The sequence below is a fragment of the Cajanus cajan genome, chromosome 3 (assembly GCF_000230855.2).
Source record: "Cajanus cajan strain Asha chromosome 3, NIPB_CcT2T_4, whole genome shotgun sequence".
Classification (NCBI taxonomy): Eukaryota; Viridiplantae; Streptophyta; class Magnoliopsida; order Fabales; family Fabaceae; genus Cajanus; species Cajanus cajan.
In genome coordinates, this window is record NC_138519.1 from 22598266 (window position 1) to 22620528 (window position 22263).

The 22263-nt window shown below is 28.7% G+C and overlaps 2 protein-coding genes across 2 annotated transcripts; both read right to left on the bottom strand.

The window, feature by feature from the left end:
* Positions 1-451: 451 nt before the first annotated feature.
* On the bottom strand, positions 452-2218 carry LOC109815161 (uncharacterized). Its single transcript, XM_020379801.3, has 4 exons — positions 2062-2218; positions 1817-1934; positions 925-985; positions 452-845 (listed from the first exon to the last, which is right to left on the bottom strand). The coding sequence occupies exons 1-4, from the start codon at positions 2093-2095 to the stop codon at positions 564-566; spliced, it is 495 nt and encodes a 164-aa protein (XP_020235390.1). The 5' UTR covers positions 2096-2218; the 3' UTR covers positions 452-563.
* Positions 2219-4725: 2507 nt separating this feature from the next.
* On the bottom strand, positions 4726-11208 carry LOC109815155 (protein PIN-LIKES 3). Its single transcript, XM_020379792.3, has 10 exons — positions 10963-11208; positions 9504-9583; positions 9268-9392; positions 8467-8588; positions 8121-8363; positions 7270-7365; positions 6604-6704; positions 6308-6360; positions 6002-6187; positions 4726-5095 (listed from the first exon to the last, which is right to left on the bottom strand). The coding sequence occupies exons 1-10, from the start codon at positions 11095-11097 to the stop codon at positions 4971-4973; spliced, it is 1266 nt and encodes a 421-aa protein (XP_020235381.1). The 5' UTR covers positions 11098-11208; the 3' UTR covers positions 4726-4970.
* Positions 11209-22263: the final 11055 nt, after the last annotated feature.

Here is a 22263-nt window from a genome sequence, read left to right on the forward strand (position 1 = left end):
TCATTTGCGTGTTTCTATTACTCTTAGAATGTGACTTTTTGTGATTTCTTAGGTCACATAAATGATGAATCCATTATATGAATTTTAGATGGGTTTAATTCAATCCCAAAAGTTAGTTTGAGATGATGATTGTTTTTCACTTATATACATTACTTTATTTATATATTTTCTCTATGTGTGTTTTTCAATAAACATTTCATTACATAGATTGAACATCTATGGGTAATTTGAAAATGATTTGATAATAATGGATTTGAAAGACATGACAACAATCGTTAGTTATAATAAACCAAAATATCATTTTAGAATTTGAATTTGAGTTTAACTCAACTTCAAAAAGCTAACTCATTAGGCAAGGATTGCTTCTCTATACATTATTTTATTCATATCTCTGTAGTCGATGTGAGATTTTCATCACACATCCCTTAGTAAAAAGGAAATGATATCCATAGGCACTAAAATTCATCTTTGTTTAATAATGTCAAGTTTACAATTATTTGCATTAGAAATAACATGAGTTACATGGAACATTGATAACAATGCACGTGCATCAAAAGGGAAAGCTAGGATGGTATATTCTTGAATGCCATTCTTCTGGAGAGCTTCACAACAATGAGAAATGCAATTGTAGCTGCTGGAACAAAGACAGCATCAGGGATGGCTTTAATAGCACTTAGCTGTGGCACAGACTGACCAGTTTTCTTAGCTACCATGGCAACCGGTGGAGCCACTATCCCAGTGATCATCATAGATTCATCTGCTTTGCTGAGATTCACATTCTCAATTATAAATTTGGTGAAATCTTCCTTTTTTTTACCATCCTCATTCCATTTATCATAAAACTCCTGCTTATTAGGAACATGTCAGTTATGGAGGGAAGCATGTATTGTAGATTAAACATATGTGGGAGAAGAGTAAAGTAACCTCTATTTCTTGGTGTGCTGGTGCATCATAATGCTTACCGGGCAAGGCCATGTTGATAGCACTATGAAAAAATTGTTAGAAACTATTAGTAAAACTGATGTTATGTGGCAATATTTGGAAGAGTAAATAACACACACATTACACTATTATTCAATATTACAATAGATATCTTAAGTCATATCTACCTAATTCTGATGGATAAAAAAAAGTCATATCTACCATGATTTTTGATTGGTTAGTGTGGAAATTCTTATAGTGTATTAAAATTAAACTCATATAAAATAGAGTTTTGGGGTATATAATTCTGCTTTCAAGGTATGGAAAAGATGTACAGTGGCGGGATTCTTGGTTAGAGAAAATGTCTGTTATTAAAAATAATTATAAAAATGATATTATATTTTTACTTTATATTTTATTTTCAAAAACTAATGTGAAAATGCACTGTTTCATTTCATCCATCAGTAAACATTTCTTCCAATGAAAGGTACAACTTCAAGAATGAGAAAGGAAAGCATTTTCCCAAACGAACCAATTTTACAGTTAATTGAAATGTTCCATAATATTTTAAATGATTTTTTAAAATAATTTTTTATTAAAATAATTTCCATTTTCATACTATTATGGTTAAATTGAAAATCAACTCCTGTAAATCCATAATTTGAGTTTGGTCGTGGGATAACATCTGATAATTATTGTATTAGACTAATGTAAATTATGGCTATTCCTTTTGTATGATTTGAATTTTGCATGTGCACTTCGTACAAACTTAACATTTTTTAGGCCATTATATATTTTGTACTAACCGATTCTATTATATTAATAATAATAGTACTTCTTTGTCTAAAGGAAAAACAAGTAATGGCTGAAATTTCCATTGAAATAACATGCTTACTTGAAGATATCAAGAATGGCAATGTGAAAGGCTTCAGGATCATAGATTTGATTATCAATAAATCGATCATAGAGTGTTCCTGATATCCAAGTCATCCCCTGGGATGATAACTCAGCTCCTGATATGCCAGATTATAGTGAAATATATCCATTAATGTAAGACCAAATAAATGTTTTTTTATATATATAAAAAAAGAACCTAGAATTCTCATGCAATAAAAGGCAGAAAATGAAGGAGAATGTGACCTGGTCCTCCCAAGTAACTCGAAATATTTCCCATGATGTTTGTGAATGTGATTCAGAAATGCTAGCACAAGGCCTATTAATATCTATATATTGCATGATAAAACGTGGGCATAGGAAGTGAGTATATCTGTTTGTTTGGTGAAGGTAAGGTATTCTTTCTATTATTCTTCTTTTCCTATTTCTTATTTCTGTTGGATTCTTGCCTTGGAACTGGCGTGTGGCTTAAAGTAGACACATGCATGAGATAGAGAGAGAGAGAAAAAAAAAATATCCATGAAAATAGAACACGAATATTGAGGGAGATACAACACTTACGTTTCTCTAGGTGAGCAACGGGTGGGTTTGGTCGGTTTCGGGTGAAAAATGTCCAACCCGTTGTAAACCGACTTTGAAAAAATGTGACCCATATCCGACCGACTGAGCTTTCGATTTGAGGCGGTTCGGGTTGAAACGGATTCGGATTTAAGCGGGTGGGTATAATCGGGTTTGAATTTTTTTGTAGACCAATTTATCTTAACGAAGGTGAAGCTTAAAACGATAAAAAATATTTTTAAAATAGTGTATAAAAATAGAATGAAGGTGAAAATAGATGGTGTAAGTTGAAACATTTACAAACTAAAGAAGCAAAAATAAAAGATAACAAAATTCATAGTTGTTACATGGAAAAGAAATATAAAGTTAGATTACAAAACCATAAGAAATCACAGTCACACAAAATGTACTCAAAATGGAGATAAGAAGATGGAAAAGAAAGACAAAGAAAGAAGCAAAAAGATAACTCTAAAAATGGACTAGTGTGTTGAGAAGTTGAATGAGGAAGGAGAAGACAAAATAAATATCTAAGTTATGAGAAAAAGGAAAAAAATAAGTTACAAATTGATGGCTATATTATACTTGAAATAAAGACTTTTAAATTTGAACCATTGTTGTTTAGTTATACAAAAATAATAAAAATTTAAACTTATCTCATTTTCGGTTGGGTTCGGTTTTTAGCGGATTTAAAAATTCAAAACCGAACCCGCCCAATATAACCCGTATAAAATCAAAATTTTAACCCGATTTACCCATAAAACCCGCCCGAACCCACCCAAAAACAATATTTTTCTTCGGGTTTTTCGGGTTCGGTTCGGGTGTCGGTTTAATGCTCACCCCTACGTTTCTCTACACAACCTGAGTTAGATTTATTAATGAAAAAAAAATTTAAATTACATTTTTATTTATTTATTTTCATTAATCTTTAATTTTGATTAATTCTCCTATTTTAAAATAGAGATATTTAACGCCCATATAATTTAATAAATACAAAATTTTGATGTTTCTGTCAAATTGATAATTATTAATAATTAAATTTTAATGTTTAGTCATATTTAAATGATGTAATATTTAGTAATATAATATTTAAGAATTAAAATTTTAAAAAATATATATATAAATAATTTTTTATTAATAAAATAAATATCAATCACTCATAAAAATATATACAAATAAAGATTTTTTATGTTATTTATTTATTTATTTTTATTTATATATGTTACTAAATATCATATTATTAAAGTGATGACAGATTACTAGGAAATGTATAAATTTTATAATTAACAAATATCAAATTGATGATAAGGTTAAAATTTTATATTTATAAAAATAAGAAATTAAATATATCTATTTTAAAATAAAGGAAATAAAATTACATACCCAAAAAAAATAAAGTCCTAAAAGTGCTATAACAACTTCCTTGTCCTCCGATAACTCGGAATATTTCCCAATAATAATACAAAGTAAACCTACAAAGAATCTGATCATGCATATATGAAATACTTCCTTGTCCAGCATGTTCATATAATAAAGGATCCCTCTTTTACCCTTATACTTTCCAGATTAGAATCACTTCATGTTTAAACACTTTGTAACGTGTTTAGGAATATTTTTAATCACTTATCCTTTTAAAGCCTTCTCTAAAGTTTCTCATTAATTTTTTTTAACACATAATATTTTTAGGAATCTCTATAATTCTTTTCATTGAGTAAATGCCACGTGTTATATGAACAAGTCTCTTGTTGGTTAAGTGAAGTTTGCTTTTATAAATGTTCGTGAAGGTTTCTGCTGCTTATGTTACATTCACAAATAAAATTTGGATTAAGCATCTTTTTATCGTGTAAATTTGTAAATGTTTGTTTTATAACTCCACATTTTTAAAATATCAACTTTTAGTTCATCTTTTTTTTTTTAATAAAAATATGTCAAATTTTATTTCTTTCACTAATTTTGTTTATCAATTTGGTAGTGATGTTCAGCCAATACCATTGTTTTTTGATCATTAAATTAATATATAACACAAGAGGCATTAATGTCATGCAAAAAAAAAAAAAAAAGAGTCACTTTGGCATTTTAGACTTAACTATAGTTCTTTACATCTGGCTGGTACTATTTTTCAATCATAATTAAAGTTTCACCTTGATAATAAACATAGATATATATTAATAAGACTTGCATATAAAATTTCAACTCTTAATGAAAAACAACATCAATCATTTTAAGAACTATATCTAAATTTTGTACTTTAAAAAATTGACATGGCATGTGTGTTTTAATCTTAATTATTAAAGATAAAATCTAATACTCAATATTTGTTCTTCTCAGTTCTCACACTCACATAAGGAAGACCTCTTATTAGATAGTAGATACATCTCTTATGACACTATATTTCATGTTTAATGCAACAACGCTTCTACAAATTATAGCATAAAGTTACAACATGTATGCTTTCCACACTTCTCTGCTTTGTGCAAATCTTTGTCCCTCTTCTACCAGTCCTAATTTAGCAAGATTTCCTTCAAATGTTTGGTTCCTTAGTTGCACTTGACAATCATACGTGTGAATCATCAAAAAAAACATCTTGCAATAGAAAATAGTTATATTACAAGCCACATAAACACTGTGCACCAGAGAGTAAGCAAAACTGTAGCACATGAATAAGTTCCCAACATGATAGATGAGCATTCACTCTCACCAGTTCCAAACATTTGAGTAATTGTACCTGGAACAGTCATAAAATTAACATTTTTTCCAACTAAATGCTATGGACTGCCATATTGAAAATAAACCTTTACATGCGGACATGAACTAAATAAAACATATTGGAAATGCAAATAGGTTTAAGGTCTGATTGAATAAATCTCTCCTTAAGTATTTCTAGGAGACAAAAATAAGAAGGAAAATTAAAATAAGTTTTTTCATGAACTAAAATTAGCTTATGCAATTAAAAATAAGATCTTAAAGAAACTAATAGGAGAGAGCATTTACAAATTAACTTCTGTGTAAACTAATTTTAACTTATGAAGAAATTTATTTTATTTTTTCTTCCTATATTTCTTTTGTAAAAGTGTTTTTGAAAAAGTTTACTCTAAAGACCCTAAGTGAAGAATAAACAATGCCATTATTTTGATAAGGATAGATGTTGCTCATGTGAAATTTGAGTTTAGGCATACTGTCACTGGATAGATATGTGTATATATCATTCTTCAATGTGTATATATCATTTAACATTCTCCTTCAATTTCTAAACAACTCATTCAACTTATGAATTGAGTCCCAAGCTTCATTTTTCAGCCTTCCATAAAAATATAATTATTATCTGGGAGACTCTGAAACAACTTAGTGTCAAGGAATGAAGAAGTATTACTGCTATGTGGAGATTAAATGCCTTTGCATTAGAACAATCGTTTTTGAGCATGTGATGTTGTTGGCACCATTGAAGTTTGTTTTGAATCTCTAGTCTATGTTATCTTTCAAAATTTTGTGATATCATATCACCAGCAATTACTCTTGCACTTCCATCCAGTTCCTTTCGAAAATCTTTAACATTACAAGTTATCTAAGATAAGAGACTAGTAATGCACAGCAAACTACTAATACAAATGTTTCAGTATCATAAAAATCTTACTCATGACTATCGCAGGTGGGAGAGCAAATTGAAGGAGTAAAACAAACTGATACAGTGGATCATGGTGGATCAAGTTGAAATAAACTGCACCTTTGACAATGGCTATACCTATTGCTGGCATGGCAATAAATTTAACCACAATAATGCCAACAATAAGTGGAAGTTGCTTTCCAAATCCTTTTAAACCTGAAAAGCATCCAATTTATGTCCTCACATTCATTTTCAATGTAACTACTGTATTGAACTCAACCCAAGAGATGAAAGAAAAAATTGAAAATTTCTTGTTATTGATTTATAAATGATTACCTGTAACAAGATTTGCCCCAAGCAATAAGACCATTGCTGGAACACTTGCATCCCTGAAAACCAGGAAGAAGGGAAAATAAAAAGTACAGCCAAATAACTTATTATTGTTTGGTTTTGGCATGAGACTATTATGTGTCCATGATCTGACCAATATAAAGGTGACATGTAGCCGAGTTTATCAATTTATGGTAAAAAGTTAATAAAACTTGGCTACATGTCATATGAAGATTGACCGGATGATGGACACGTGCTAGTCTTTGACCATACAATCATTTTTTGTGGTAGACATCACTCACCCCAGCATGGTTACAGAGTCTTGAACCACATGGAGAAGAGCAGTGTCACCAACTAGTAGTTTTCGAAATTGAGGGACAACACCAATTGTCAAACCAACAATCTGCAGACACAGAAGTAAAAGGAAGTGTCAATGTTTAACAATGTTTCAACGTAGTAACTTCCGCCCTTGCTATCCTCCCCCTTTTCCATTGTCATAAGATAAAAATGGCTCTCATCAAGCATCAAAGTTAAACAATTTAATAGCTAAAGCTTTTCCAAAGGAGGCATTGGTCTACAAAAACCTATTGATTCAAGTGGCAAAGAGCTTGATTCTCGTTAAGAAAGATCTTGAGTTCAAATTTTGTGTACTGGAAAAAATTTGTGTTGGGAGTTTAGGGTCCAAAGTGATTTCTAGATACTCAGAGTCTAAGACTAGAAAATAGGAGGTATTGGTCTAACTGACACTGACTCAGACATATCAAATTTAATTTGGTTCAGTCCTTTTGGAGATGAGGCTGTTTGCAATAGAAATGGACTGGCATATGCTTCTCTGTCAATGGCTGTATGACACTTGAAAGATTTGTAACTAATATACCTCATCCCATACTTTTTTATATACAATCACCTTCAAATGAATGCCTTAAAAAAAAACATGTTCGTCACTAATAGGAGAATTATGGACTTACCACTGCTATCGTCGAAGGTGCAATTAGAATCTTCATGTTGTTGATTTTGTCGGCTAATATTTTCAACTTTTTCATAATCTTCAGCTTTACTGGTACCTGTAAAAAATGTAGGACATAACTTCTATCGAATCTTTAGGATATTAAGTCATGCTATATTGCATTTCAATCCTAGTATCCCTTTCACTTTTCTCGCAATTGAACAAACCGGTTATGCCTAAACTGTCAATCTCTCTTTTTTATTCCATACAATTCAATTCTGAGCCAAACAATATCAGTTCTCAGTAAATTAGAAACTAGCATCTTTTGCTGATATAAGTTAGAGATGGATGTTACTGGGGTCACAGCAAAAAGGTTTTAATGCATTCCAATATTTGAGACACCATTGGTTAAATTGTAAGAGGACACAATTTCATGCAATACAAAAATATTAACCTAAAGTTTAAACTATTCACTTGGTCCTATAGTTGTTCTTATTCTCATTTTAAGTTATAGTCCCTATAAGAGTAAATTAAGTTTTAGTCTCTCTACATGGTCTTTGTAGTGGTTTATCATCACTACAAAGATTTTGAAGTGGTTATAGAGACTCTTTGGATACTGTAGGAGAGTTTTTGAGAATTTCTCTATATAAAATAAAGAGTATTTTTAAATAGAAAAACTCTTAAAAAGTTCTTCTAAACTTATATTCAAACATGCTTATATACAGCTAGTATTAGTGTTAGGACCAAAACTTAACTTTTATGCATGTGCAGGGACAATAGCTTACAATTCTTCTCATATTGGGACTAAAACTTAAAATAGAGAGAACTATATGGACTAACTGAATAGTAAACTTTATTAGAAAAGACAACCACCTGGGCTTGCCCATCAACAACTTTACATTCAATTTCAGGTTGATCCATGCCACCATTAGGCTTTGCTATATCCTCAGCCATGACCAATGCTCCATCAGAGCATTTTAAAAGGTTTTCTGGATCAGTTCCTTTTGCAGATATTGGAGTTACAGTGGATTCATCAACTTTGACTGCATTGGAGATCTTTGGTGAATATATACGGACAATGTTGAATGTAATAGACCAAGCATAAGTGTATCCTACCTGAAAAACCAGGAACAAAGTGAATTTTTTTTTATTTTGATTAATTCTCTAACCCCAACTCCATTTTCAAGTAGTTAAATTCCAAATCTTTCAAGTGTCATACAGCCATTGACAGAGAAGCATATGCCAGTCCATTTCTATTGCAAACAGCCTCATCTCCAAAAGGGTTATTTTGTTCCTTACAGATAGCTGGAACTACAATCAGTGGCAAACTGGCCAGATTTCCTACAAATATCAAACACCAAATGGTCAAAATTCTGTGAAAATCACAATTTTTGTTGATCTTGTATCTCATTTAATGAGTCTCTCTCCTTGTTCAATGGTAGGACGCACCAAAATTTATAATTTTCAACCGATCGTAAAAAAAATATTGTTGGAAAGTGTTAGACAGAGTGTAGTCAACATTTCTTATACACTCATATATATTAACTGTCTAAGCAAAAAAAGATGAGATTGGTTAATTTTAGTCATGTTAGATTTATTATAATTAAATATAATCTGAACTACCTATTATGTTGATGAATTTAATTTGTGTGCATCAATGTGGAAGAAATTTTATATCATTAATCAATTAGAAATCATCATTGATATAATTTTTAAAATTATTATTATAAAAAATTAACAAATTTATCATATATCATTATGTGATCAGATGAGAGTCTAAAAATCATGTAAAAGTTAATAAATTTATCATATATAAATATGTGATAACATGACAGTCTAAAAACCATGTACCCCGTTAATGAATAGTGCATACATTGTTCACTCTATTATTATACGGTCAAGATTTTAGATTTCACGTGCACCATTAAAATTAAAAGTTACTCCAACATTATCAAGTAACCATGATTGTATCTTGACAAGATCCTTGAAGAAAATAACTTCAAATCTTAAATAAACTTGCCTGCAGCACAACACCCCAACACAAGGCCATGCAGATGATGAGGAACTCTAATTGCTTTAATAAGTAACCATCCAAGAACAGTGCCAGCAATATATGTTACAAGAATACTCAACGGCATGAACCACCTACATGATTCAAGAAATCAAGCATGTCTTATAAACCAATCAAATGGTGAAAAATGTCAAAACAAGACATGGAATGAAAATGCAGTGAATAGTGAGAAATTTATAACTTACAGCATAACCACGCTCTTTAAGGTTATGGTATTAGACATGCTGCTATAAATAAGAGCTGGGGTGAAGACAAAATATACCATCTGTACAAAACAAAAACAAAAAGGAAGAGGTATGTTGTGTTGTAAATTAGTTACCAAGGTAATGTCCTATGTATTCCTTATCTACTCATTAATTTTATTCTTTAGGGGGCAAGAAGTACAGCAATATAACAATAAGTTATATTATTCGGTTTTGCCATGTTAATAAAAACTCTTTAGTAACATTAAAAAAAAAATTCTAGGAACATAAAAGTATGAGAAAATAATTTATCCACTACCAGGTAAATGATTTTTATACTGTTATTCAATCATAAAGTATCATGATGAATTTGTTTACTTTCACACTAATTAGCTTAAAAGTCATATACCAACATTAATTTCTAATTGATAGTTTAAAAAAATCTGCTTATGCAAAACATAGAAATTAAGTATATTTTCTTCTGTTATCCCTAAATTTGTAAGCAACTAGGATTAAAATAAAATAAAAAACTTTTTCTTTATATAAACTTTTATTTATTTTTATTATTTTCTTTTCAACTATTTTTTTCTCTTCTAATTTTCTCTTTTTAATTTTTTTTCTTTCATCTAAATACCATTAGAGGGAACATGTGCATATATAAATTTATAGCATTAAACATTATTTTTTATAGAGAAATTAATACACGTATAATATAATATAATATAATATAATATAATATAATATAATATAATATAATATAATATAATATAATATAATATAATATAATATAATATAATATAATATAATATATAATAATAATAATAATAATAATAATAAAGTTCTTTTTTACTTTTTTTTCTCAATACATCATTTGGTCATGAACTTCTTAAAATTGTAATCAAATCCTTCATCCTTTTAATTTTTATAATTTAGTTCTTAGGGAATTAGCAATTTATTTACAATTTGTGAAATTTTACAAAATATTTTTAGTATTCACATACTTAGACAAACATATTAGATGATTATTTTGTATCATCATTTATGTGTATAAAGAATATTTTGTAAAATTTCATGATTTGTAAATAAAATTTTGATAAATGATTTAAGTATATATATATATATATTTTTTAATTTAGAGACTAATTGAAAATTTCTAAAAAATTCATAATCAAATGCTGAACTAAAGAAATTCTTTTATATATAAATATCGTGTTCATTTTAATTATATCTGATATATATATATATATATATATATATATATATATATATATATTCTTACCTTGAATTTCTTTTTAGATTGTTTTGTTACATGAGATATTTCACCTATTTTCTTGCATAATAATTTATTGATTTGTTGAAAAAGGGAAATGTTGCTACTAATAACTAAATTTGTAACCATGTTTAGAGTATGGAATTTAATATTTGGAGATTATTTAAGAAGACCCAAAGCAATGATACTTACAGCATTGATGTGCTTCCTGGCATTTTCTTTGAGTATATTCAATCGATCTTGTGCAAGGAATGCCCCAAGAGCAGTAGCCAACAAAAGTTTCAGAATTGACGAAAATGCAACAACGTAAAGCTTCCAGAAAACCATATTATGGAGCAATAAGTTTCAAGTAGACATAAAATGGAATTAACATAAATGATTTATATCTTTCTCTTTCAGAAGCTGTCATCATGGTTTTCATCTTGTCAATAACCATTCTGATTCAAAGTGGCTGCTGAATGATAAATTGGGTCATTTGTTCATTGTTATTTTTAAAATACATTTAAAATTAAATAATATGCCTGAAATATTTTAAGGGAAGTAACAACATCAGTGACGGATCTAGAAATTTTAGATAGTGGGGGCAATAATTATTTATATATTTATAATGTTAAAAATTTTACATATAACTTTTAAAAGTATAAGTATATATCATAATTATTTTTTACAAACTTTTAGAACTATGCTTACGATTAAAGATGAAATAAGTTAAGTCAGACTATGTTATATTATAATTTAGTAGATTTGAACCTAACTTTTTTTAAAATACATGTCCTAAATATGACTTATTTATCTATCATAGACATTTTTTAAATATTTGGTTAGAACTACAATTCTAAAAATATACTTTATAATAATTTAATACTAATAAAAATATAAAAATAAATATTTTAAGTTGTATAAAAATTAAGTTTAATTTATTTATAATATAAACATATTTTTAATATCTAATATAATATTTTAGATAATAATTTATTTCAAACATATTTTATAATAAAAAATTTAAATAGAATATAAATACCAATCTTTTCCATTTTGATTTTTTTAATCAACGTATAGAATCTTACAATCTTTACTATTTTAATTTTTTTAATCAATGTATACATAAATAAAAAGCACAAAAGGTAAATATATATATATATATATATTACAAATTCTATTTTTATCAAAAATTAAACTTTTACAAATTAATCTTTTATCATATATGAGAAGTAATTTCCTTCGAAATTTTAATAAATATGAAATAAATGAACAACTCTTTCAAACTTGTATTTTATAATATGATAATTTAAATATATATGTTTCTTTAATTAAAATATAATTTTTATTTTTAAAAATATATTATTTTTTGGATAAAAAAATATGTGTTGAAAAATGGTAGTGGGGGCACATGCCCCCACTCTCTCCTACGGGCATCCGTGCCAACATGTATATACAATTAATTTTAGGAGGCGTTAGCACAGAAAAATAAATTTCATGTACGAAAATTAAGATTTATGAAAATCATAAATTTGAAATCATAATTTTTATTAGATTAAAATTTTTGTTTGATTAAATATAAATATTTCTAGAAATATTTATAAATATTATTCAAGAATTATAAATAAATGTAATGTGATACTTTTATGACTATAAAAGCCATTTTCAAATAATTATGAGTGACAAAACAAGCTACTAATCCATAAAAAAATTAATAATTTGGCTAAGATATTTTAACTCGATTGTCTAACTAGCTTGTCCCGCCTAACCTATTCACCTGCTAGGCCAAATGATGGGTTGGGGAAGATTGATCACTAACTTGCTACTAAGTTGTTATTTAATTTTAACAAAATTTGATATATACGTATAAAGTGATATAAATTTTCAATCTAACAGTTGGATTTACAAAATTCACAATTAATATAGAATTATTAAGCAGTGTAATACTTGGTAAAAATTATACAAGTGTAATTATAACTCCTCTTATATATATATATGAGAGGGTTATAATAACACCGGTATAACTTTTATTAAGTGTTACACCGCTTAATAACTTTATATAACCCCTATATATATATTTAATTTTTTTTTTCTTTAGACTAACCGGCCAGACCCTCGATCTGTCCTTATACAAAGTGAGACAAGACAGGTAGTGCGTTTTCGTTTTACGCATAACTGACCCATTTTACTACCCTAAAAACAATGATTTTAAGAATGGTATTTTTTATTTTTATTTTTATTTTTAAGAAAGAGGCTTATTGCGTTGGAAATTCTATATGTCACGCACAGTGCTTAAGTTTCATAATTACCGTTGGATTAATCAATTCAAGATTGGACATGCAAAATTGAGAGTAGAGGACAGAATTAGTATGTTACACATACTCAGATTATGAAATAAAATAAATTTAAAATGCATGTATAAATATATTTTATGTAGAGACGCATAATGTCTCTTTTTTTTCTTTCTCATTTATACTAATTGTATATTTTTTTATTTTCACTTTTTTTAAAACCATTATTCTCTTTATAACTATTTTATTACTCACTATCTTTATTTTTTATTTTTATAGTTTTATCTTATATATATATATATATATATATATATATATATATATATATATATATATATATATATATATATATATATATATATAATGAAAAGGATACACTTTCATGTCTCTATATATTTAGTAAATAAATAAAATAAAAGTAGAAGTTACATAATAGTGATCACTAATTTGTATTTGAATATTAAATTATTTAAAATAGATATAGAAGTAGCTAGTGGTAAAAAATAAAAAAGTAGAAATTAAAAAGAAGTTATGCTTCCGAAATCTATACTAGTAAAATCAAAACAATTTGTCTCTATATATTTTATTTTAATAAAATACAAAATATAAATATAAAAGAGAATAGACACATTTTTAATACTTAATACACGTATCAACGGTTCCAATACAAAAAAAGTTGATTCGATTTAATTTTTTTGTATTTGCACATTAACATGATTTTATTTAAAGAAAATTGTCTAAATTTTTTGTAAAATAAAACAATTAAAGATAATTGTAGATAGATAAATATGTCTTTAAAAAATGAAAACCAAAAAATGGTATTATCTTCATCTTTATTATAGATTATGGGTATAAATTATAGATTAGAGAGAAAAAGACTTTTAGTGTATCTATTTCTTTTTAAAATAAATATAAATAATAAGGGGATAAAATTAATGCTTAATAGAAATTATAAAGTGTTTCATAAAAAAATTATAATTTTCTTTCTAAATTTTATCTTATAATAATGATAAAAAGAGATATATTTTAATATAATTTTAAGGACTAAAAGTGTAATTTCTTTGTATTTTAACTCATTAAAGAAAGAATAATATAGTGCTTACATCTCTTACATCTCTTGAAAGAAAGAAATATAATTTACGTTAATAACGTTAAATTAAATAAATTATATATATTATATATTTTAACATAACAACAAAAGACAATATGATACATTATGAGAGGATAATATAGTTTACTTTAAAACAAATGAGGAGAGAAGAAGAAAAAAAAAATATTCCACATAAAATATATCTATTTGTAAATTTTAAGTTTCTTTTATTTCATAATATATGAGCATGTGTAACATACTAGTCATATTTGCTGCTCTGCTCTCAATTTCACACGTCCGATCTTAAATTTGTTAATCCAACGATAAATATGAAACTTGCATACCGTGATAATTTGATAGAGTTATGTACGCTAGCTTTTGTCTTTTTTTAAATAACAAAATAATCTTGAAAAAAAAAACATTTTTAACTACAAATTCTCTTACAGTAACAATTTTTGGTGTATCAAACCTCTCTTTAATATTTTCTTATAAACTAAAAGCAATAGATTTTGATAAAAAGTTTATATCATGTAAATTTTTTTATTTTCAGAACTTGCCCTTGCATATATATATTTTTTTAATGTAATTACTTTTAATTATAAAATCTTTTAAAGCCAACCTGGGGCTAGGTATTCTATTACATCAACCCTTTAGTAGCACGAATCAATCGGCATAATAAATTAAAAGAATGATATATAATTTTTTTTTTATGACTGAACTATTATCTAACATGCACAAATGGACAACTATATAGGATGATTTTATATATAAATATTCAAAGAAATGCTATAGAGACAGGCTTCTATATGTTTCTATAATACTCTTTTATATTATTCGATAAAACTCTATGCCGATTGCATTAATATGATTATTGCATGAAAATAACATGTGATTTCATCAAATAATTTTAAAAAACAAAAATGTTAAAAGAAATTGTTTCACGAGCATCGGAAGACAAAGAGTCATGAGAAATAATAAATAAAGCTTCTATAATTCATTTGATCCTTATCCTCCGCTATTTGTATATTATGTTTTGTTGAACGCATTTTTTTTAATATATTTTCTTGTATTAGGTAAAATTATATAATGCACTTCTATAAAGAGAATTTAAGTATTTCATTTAATTGGTAGAGCACTGTATATATGCGTGAATTATTATAATTAATTTAATATTAAGTTTAATTTTTATAGATAAAAAAATATAATATGCATCGGGACTTTTATTTTTAATGATTTCTATTTATTATTTAGTATGTTTATGAAATTTACTCAAGAGAGTACATTGAGAATATTGTATCATAAAGATATATAAACTTTAGTAACATATAAGATGGTCTTTGTTATCTGGTTATACTTTATCGTAAAATGTTCATTGTAAATTTAATTAGTTTGAAACATTTAAGTTGTTGAAAGATTAGAGCTCTCTTAAAAGTGTTAATTTTTATTTGACATGTTTTCTTCAATTGTATTTAAACTCATGATCAATTATTTTGTTGTAAGATTTTAACAGATGTTGTTGATCTTACTTGTTCATTCTATGGTTTAGAAGTTAGACTAGGGATACCAAAATGGTGTAGTTTGGCTCATTTAGACTTAACCCTTGTTGGCTCGCCAAAAACGAGTCAGTTTGGGTCGACATACAAAATGAAAACAAGCTAGACTCTTTCTCGCCCTTTCTAAGGGTGAGTTGGTAGGCCGATAGGCCAGCTCGTCAAAAAATTAAAATAAAATTAAAGAAAATAGGAAAAAAGGAGAAAAAGGATAAAAAAGTTTGCATATTAATTTTGAGTTCATTTTCTAACATATGTTTTTCTCAATATCTAAAGAATCTATATAAATTAATGTACATAAATAATAAAATAAATATCAAATTACTACTAATTTGGTTTGATTTGTTGTACAACAACTAATCTTTGATGGTGGAATCTAAGCTCAGAGGAAAGTTCTAAGGACTCAAATGATGAGATATCTCTCATGTCCAAGAATTTCAAGAACATGTTGAAAAAGAAGAGAATACTAAGAAACTTCCATAAAAAGAAAGTTAGGTTCTAGAAACCTATCAAAGAAGACAACAAGGAAGTCATCTACTGAGTGTAAGAAGCCTAGCAAAGGCTAAATGTGCTACACTTAGAAAATGATGGACCAATAAGAAGAAAGCCAAGAAAATTTTGATGGCCACATAAGAGAATCTGGACAATAATAGCATTCAGACAATTAAAAGGAACATATATCTTATGGTAGATACAGACGAAACAAGGGGATAGAGGTAGAGTTTTACTTTAACTTCTAGTTCTTCTGAAAGTTTTGATGAATAGGAAATGTCTTACAAGACTCTTTTAGAAAACTCTCACATGATCACTCATGAGTATAAAAATTGTTTATAAAAAATACAAATTTATTAGTAGAAAATGAAAATTTCAAGAATGACCTGTTAGACACTACCAAAAAGATTCTAATTCTCAAATGTAAAACTACAAGCAATGAATCATCTAAGGTTAAAACATTACAAGATAAAAACCTACAATTTAAGAAGGATCTTTCTAAGTTTGTATATGGATTTTTTTTTAAAGTTGAATATGCTATTAAAGCATAAAAGATTACCTTCTAAAAAAAGTGGTCTCAAATTTGAGAATAAGAAATTAGAAACATCATTCTCTAAACCTAAAACTATTTTTTGCAATATCTATGGTAAACATAATCATCACTCTAGCAGATGTATGTTAACAAGAAGTAGAAAAGAAAGTCTAAGGTTAAGGGTACTAACAAAAAAGGACCCAAAAACATTTGGGAACCAAAGTCTCGAGTCATTTTTATTGTAGATATCCTTGGGAAAAATGAAAGATTCACACTGGTACTTGGACAATGGTTGCTCATAACACATGACGAGAGAAAGGTCTACATTTCTAGACTTTCAACCTCATCAAGGAATAGTCTTATTCGAAGGTAGTGGTAAAGGAAATATTAGAGGTATAGGTAAGATTGGTAAGAACTCCATATCTATTGTTAAAATTGAGCTATATGTTGAAGGATTAAATTAAAATATAATCTTCTTAGCATAAGTCAATTTTATGACAATAGATATAATGTATCTTTTAACAAAGACTTATGCATAATCAAATAAAATGATGAGTTTGTACTTTTTACTACTTATATAAAGAATAATCTCTATAAGATTAATCAAGATGATATGGGAAAACCTCAAAGATTACATGTTTAGTTTCTAGAGAATATGGAAGATGCATTTCACATAAAAAGCTTGGTCACATAAATTTAAAACATATATCTAAAATAAACAAGAAATGTTTAGTAAGAGGATTGCCTAAGATTTCTTGAAAAACTCATCTTCTCTATTAACCTTTTAGAAGGGTAAACAAATTAAAAAAAAATTCAAATCTAAAAAGATTGTTTCCACTTCTCGACCTTTAGAACTATTACAAATGAATTTATTTGGTCCAACCAAAACTCTTAGTTCGAGAGGTAAAAAGTATGGATTTGTCATTATATATGACTATTGGGTGTACTCCCTAATAGGGGTGGGTATATCGACTTGAGTCCGCGGACCGGTCTGTAAGTCCGTGGACTTCACGGATAATAGGCCCATTTTTTTTAATCCATATAGTCATAGGAACTTTTTAGGTCTAGCTTGTTAAGTCCGTAGACTTTGTGAATTTAATCTGTGAAGCTCGCAGACTACTCGTTTCAATGTAAACACCTAAAAACCTAATTCATAATTAATTCCTTCATTATTCCCTTCATCCTTGCTGCCTTGCATGTGTTTTGTGTTTCCCCTTCATAATATTTGTTTCTTCCTGTATTGCCCTCACGACTTCACTCCTGCCTTCTCGTACTCCCTAGGTTGTGGTTGGCAACTTTTACGACTCCACCGCAGGACCCTTATGACACTATTGCATTACTAGCGTGCCATCGCATAGGTTTTGCCTACGCATTCTACCTACTTTGTAGTGATCTTTGATTCTCCATCGTGCCACCGCTGCACATTCCTCTTTTACATTCTAATCATTCTTCTTGTCTCATGTTCTTCGTAATAGTGGTTCTTGTTGCACGCTCTGTTTGCCAATAGGTAAATCCATTAAACTTTTTTTTTTCTTAATTTCTCTATTTACTTAGGGTGTGAAGAAATAGGATACTGGAATTAGAGTAGGAAATAAATCATTTGTATTATTTGTTTGAATTAAAATTCATCATGGAGGAGGAATAAATTTTTTTTATTACTGATTTATGTTAAATCCTAAAAAGTAACACATTAAATAAACAAGTTTCAATCATAATGAATCATCCTATAATTGAAATTAGTAATAGTGACTTTCATGTGCTAATACTTATAGTTAATATTAATGTGCTAATGAACTCAGATTTGGCACATATGAATCGAATCAAAGGTGTAGTAGTAAATAAAATACTTGTAGTTATGCTTACCAAACCTTTCTTTTATGAGTATAAAATCTTTCTTGCCAGACCTTGTAATACTCTGTAAAATAGTGTTATCTCCTCTTACCTTTTCAAGTATCATAGAAGCAAGTTCCTAACAATAATATTTTCTCTCAATATTAAATCATAGTGAAGAGTTTAATTATTGAATTGTGGTTAATTATTTTAGCTTGTCAAAATATTTCAACTTTAATTATTTCACTTATATGATTTTAATTATTTCAACACAATAAGAAAATTTTGGTTTAATAATTTCAGCTTTAATTATTGTGCTATGGAATCTTTTGAGAATTTGTTAGATGAAAGTTTTGAGGTTAATATGATGTAGACCAGAATAACATTTCAGCTAATGAAGAAGATGAACTTGGTGAGTCTAAAATGCCTGTTAAAAGGTGTAGGAATCTTTCATCTTCTGTGTGGAGTTATTTTGACAAACCTATTAAACATCCTGATGGGAAAATGAGGGCTAAATGCAAGTATTGTAAGAAATACCTTGTGGGTGGTGGGAGTCCCAAAGGAACTTCAACTTTAATTCACCACATAAAATTACGCGAATTCTGATGTTGAGAAACTAGTTCTTGATCATCCTAGGAAAATAAGGAGTAGAATAATTGATCAAAATGTGTTAAATGACATGATATCTATGATGATAATAGAAGATGATCTCTCATACTCTTTTGTAGAACATAAGAGGTTTAGAGAATTGATAAAATATTTGCATCCTAATGCTAAGATACCCTCTAGGCGTGTTGCCATTTCAAATGTGAACAAAATGTATGAGTGTGAAAAAGAAAAATTGAAACTAGTGTTGTCTAAATTTTCGGGTAGAATAAAATTGACTTTAGATGTGTGGACTTCTTGTACTATAGAGGGTTATATTTCATTCACTACTCACTATGTTGATCAAAATTGGAAGTTGCATAGAAAAATGCTTAATTTCTCTCATTTTCCTCCTCCACATTCCAGGTGTGAAATGGCTAAAATCATATATGGTTTCTTGGAAGATTGGGGGATTGAGAGAAAAAATTTTTCATTAACTTTGGTTAATGCTTCTTCCAATGACAAAATGCAAGATTATTTGAAGGAAAGACTTCTTTTGCAAAATGATGGTTTATTGTGTGGTGGTGATTTTTTTGATATTCGGTGTGTTGCTCACATTTTAAATATTATAGTTCAAGAAGGGTTGAAAGTTGTTGGTCGGGCTATTCATAAAATTAGAGAAAGCATCAAGTATTTTAAGGGGTCAAAGGGAAGAATGAGGTCTTTTAAAGTTTGCATTGCTAAAGTTGGTTGTATTAATACAAAGATGGGTTTGCGTTTAGATGTTGTTACTTGGTGGAATTCATCCTTTTTTATGCTTGAGAGTGCATTTTGTATCAACATGCTTTTACTAGTTTTGCATTTGAAGATATAAGTTATTTGAATTGTCCTACTAATGAAGAATGAGATAAAGGAGAAAAAATGTGTGGATTTCTGTGTTCATTCTATCAAATCACTGAATTGATATTTGGTTCTTCTTATCCCACATCTAATTTGTATTTCATGCAAGTGTGGAAAATTGAATGCTTGTTGATTAAAAATGTTTCAAATGAAGATGAGATGATTAGAGTCATGGAAGTGAAATAAAAGGGAAATTTGATAAATATTGGAGTGAATATGGCATTGTGCTTTCTTTTGGATGCATTTTAGATCCTTGTTTTAAGTTTGAATTTTTAAAGTTTTGTTATTCAAAGCTTGGTCTTGATCCAATGGCTTGTAAAGCAAAGTTGAAAATTGTGAAACACAAATTATATATTCTATATATTGAATATGTTAAGTTGTTTTCAAAAGAAACAACTTCCAATGTTGGTTCATCATAAGAGATTCCATCAATTAGTAGTTTTGCAAAAGCAAACTCATTAACATCACAATGGCTTATAGTTAATGTAAGTTATACTTTTCTTTATTCCTTTTATGTTATTTACTTTTTTTTAATTAACTTTGACTATTTTTTTTATTTACTTGTACTCACTATTTTTATTTTATGGAAATAATGCAAGAGTTTATACAATATGAGAATGATAATTTGTCACATGTGGGTAAATCTCATTTGGACACATATCTAGAAGAGTAAAAATTTTCTTCTCAATATCACCCAAATTTGGATCTTTTGCAATATTGGATGGGGAAAATTAGGTTTCCAAAACTTGCATTGATGGCATGTGACATTTTAAGCATTCAAATAACAACTATTGCTTTGGAATCAACATTTAGCATTGGTTCACGGGTGGTGCTCAATAAATATCAAACTTCACTTCTTGCCAAAAATGTTCAAGCATTAATATGTACTAGAAATTGAAAATTAGGATTTGATGTGGATGATTGTAGACCCCTAAAATTGTCCGGGTCGGAAATAAGACTCGAAGACTCTCAAAGATCAAAGGAAAGTCAGTCAGAAGGACTCCCAGAAGACCATAGGATGGCTATCTGTAGGTTTAGAGGTCTTAGAGTACCTAAAAATAAGGAAGTGGGAGGTTTGGAGCTCAATACGGCCTCCTTGGAGTTCAGTACGGCCGTACTGCACATTTTGTACTACAATACGGCCGTACTGAAACCAATACGGCCGTATTGAAGTTTCTGTATTTCAATACGGCCGTACTGAATTCAATACGGCCGTATTGAAGTACAAAAACTCAATACGGGCCGTATTGACCCCAGGGGCTGTACTGCGCCTCACCCCTATAAATAGGACGTCATTTGGACGTCATTCTACACTTTTTCACACAGTTTTGACTCTCTCCTTGAGTATTCTGGGGTTTTTGAGCAGTGTTCTGCCCTAGAAATCGCTCTGAGAGTCAATCCGACGAAGTTCTTGACTCACGAGCCATTTGCTTGAGTCTCGAACTTAGTCGAAGGGAAATCTTTTGGATTTCCATAGTAAAAATTATTTTTTAGGAAGGAGCGAGCGAGCTTGTAGAGGGAGGGAGCGCCAAAAAGCCTCCTAAACTTCATTGATATATAAAAAGCACGCTTCAAGAGGTTTCTTCTCTAAAAATCCCTTCTTTTACCTCTTTCTGATTGTTGCATATTTAAATTCGTCATCATGTAGATATTTAACATAATTGCTTATAACTAATAGGGGTAATTTAGTAATTTTACGCTATTATTTAATAAATAATCCGTCATAGGGAACCCGAAAGGGGCGTTGTGGGGTGCTAACACCTTCCCCGCACGTAACCGACTCCCTTACCCGACTCTAGTTGTAATGGCCAAAGTTGATTTATGAAATCAATTGCCTTATATCTTTTTCCAATGTTTTGAGTAAAACATTGGTGGCGACTCCAAGAACCCTACCTTTTGCAAAAACCACTAATCCATGGAGGGTCCCGCTTGGGGTTAACATGGATTGGTGAACCATTTTAATAAAATTGTTAGTTCGACAAGGTCTCAGTTTGAGAATAAGTCGTTCTAACAATCCACCACTTTCAAAACATTAAAAAGAGTCATGACCATCGTCGCGAATGCCAAGGTCCGTTTCGGCGGGTGGCTACAGATGGCGACTCCACTGGGGAAGCCTCGAGAGTCAGTCCCATTTAGTGATGGATTCTTTTCAAAATAATAGTTTAAAATTACTTCATTACCCCTTACTTGTATGATAACATGTTTTATCTATTTGGCTTTAATAACTGTTGTATGTTTAAATTT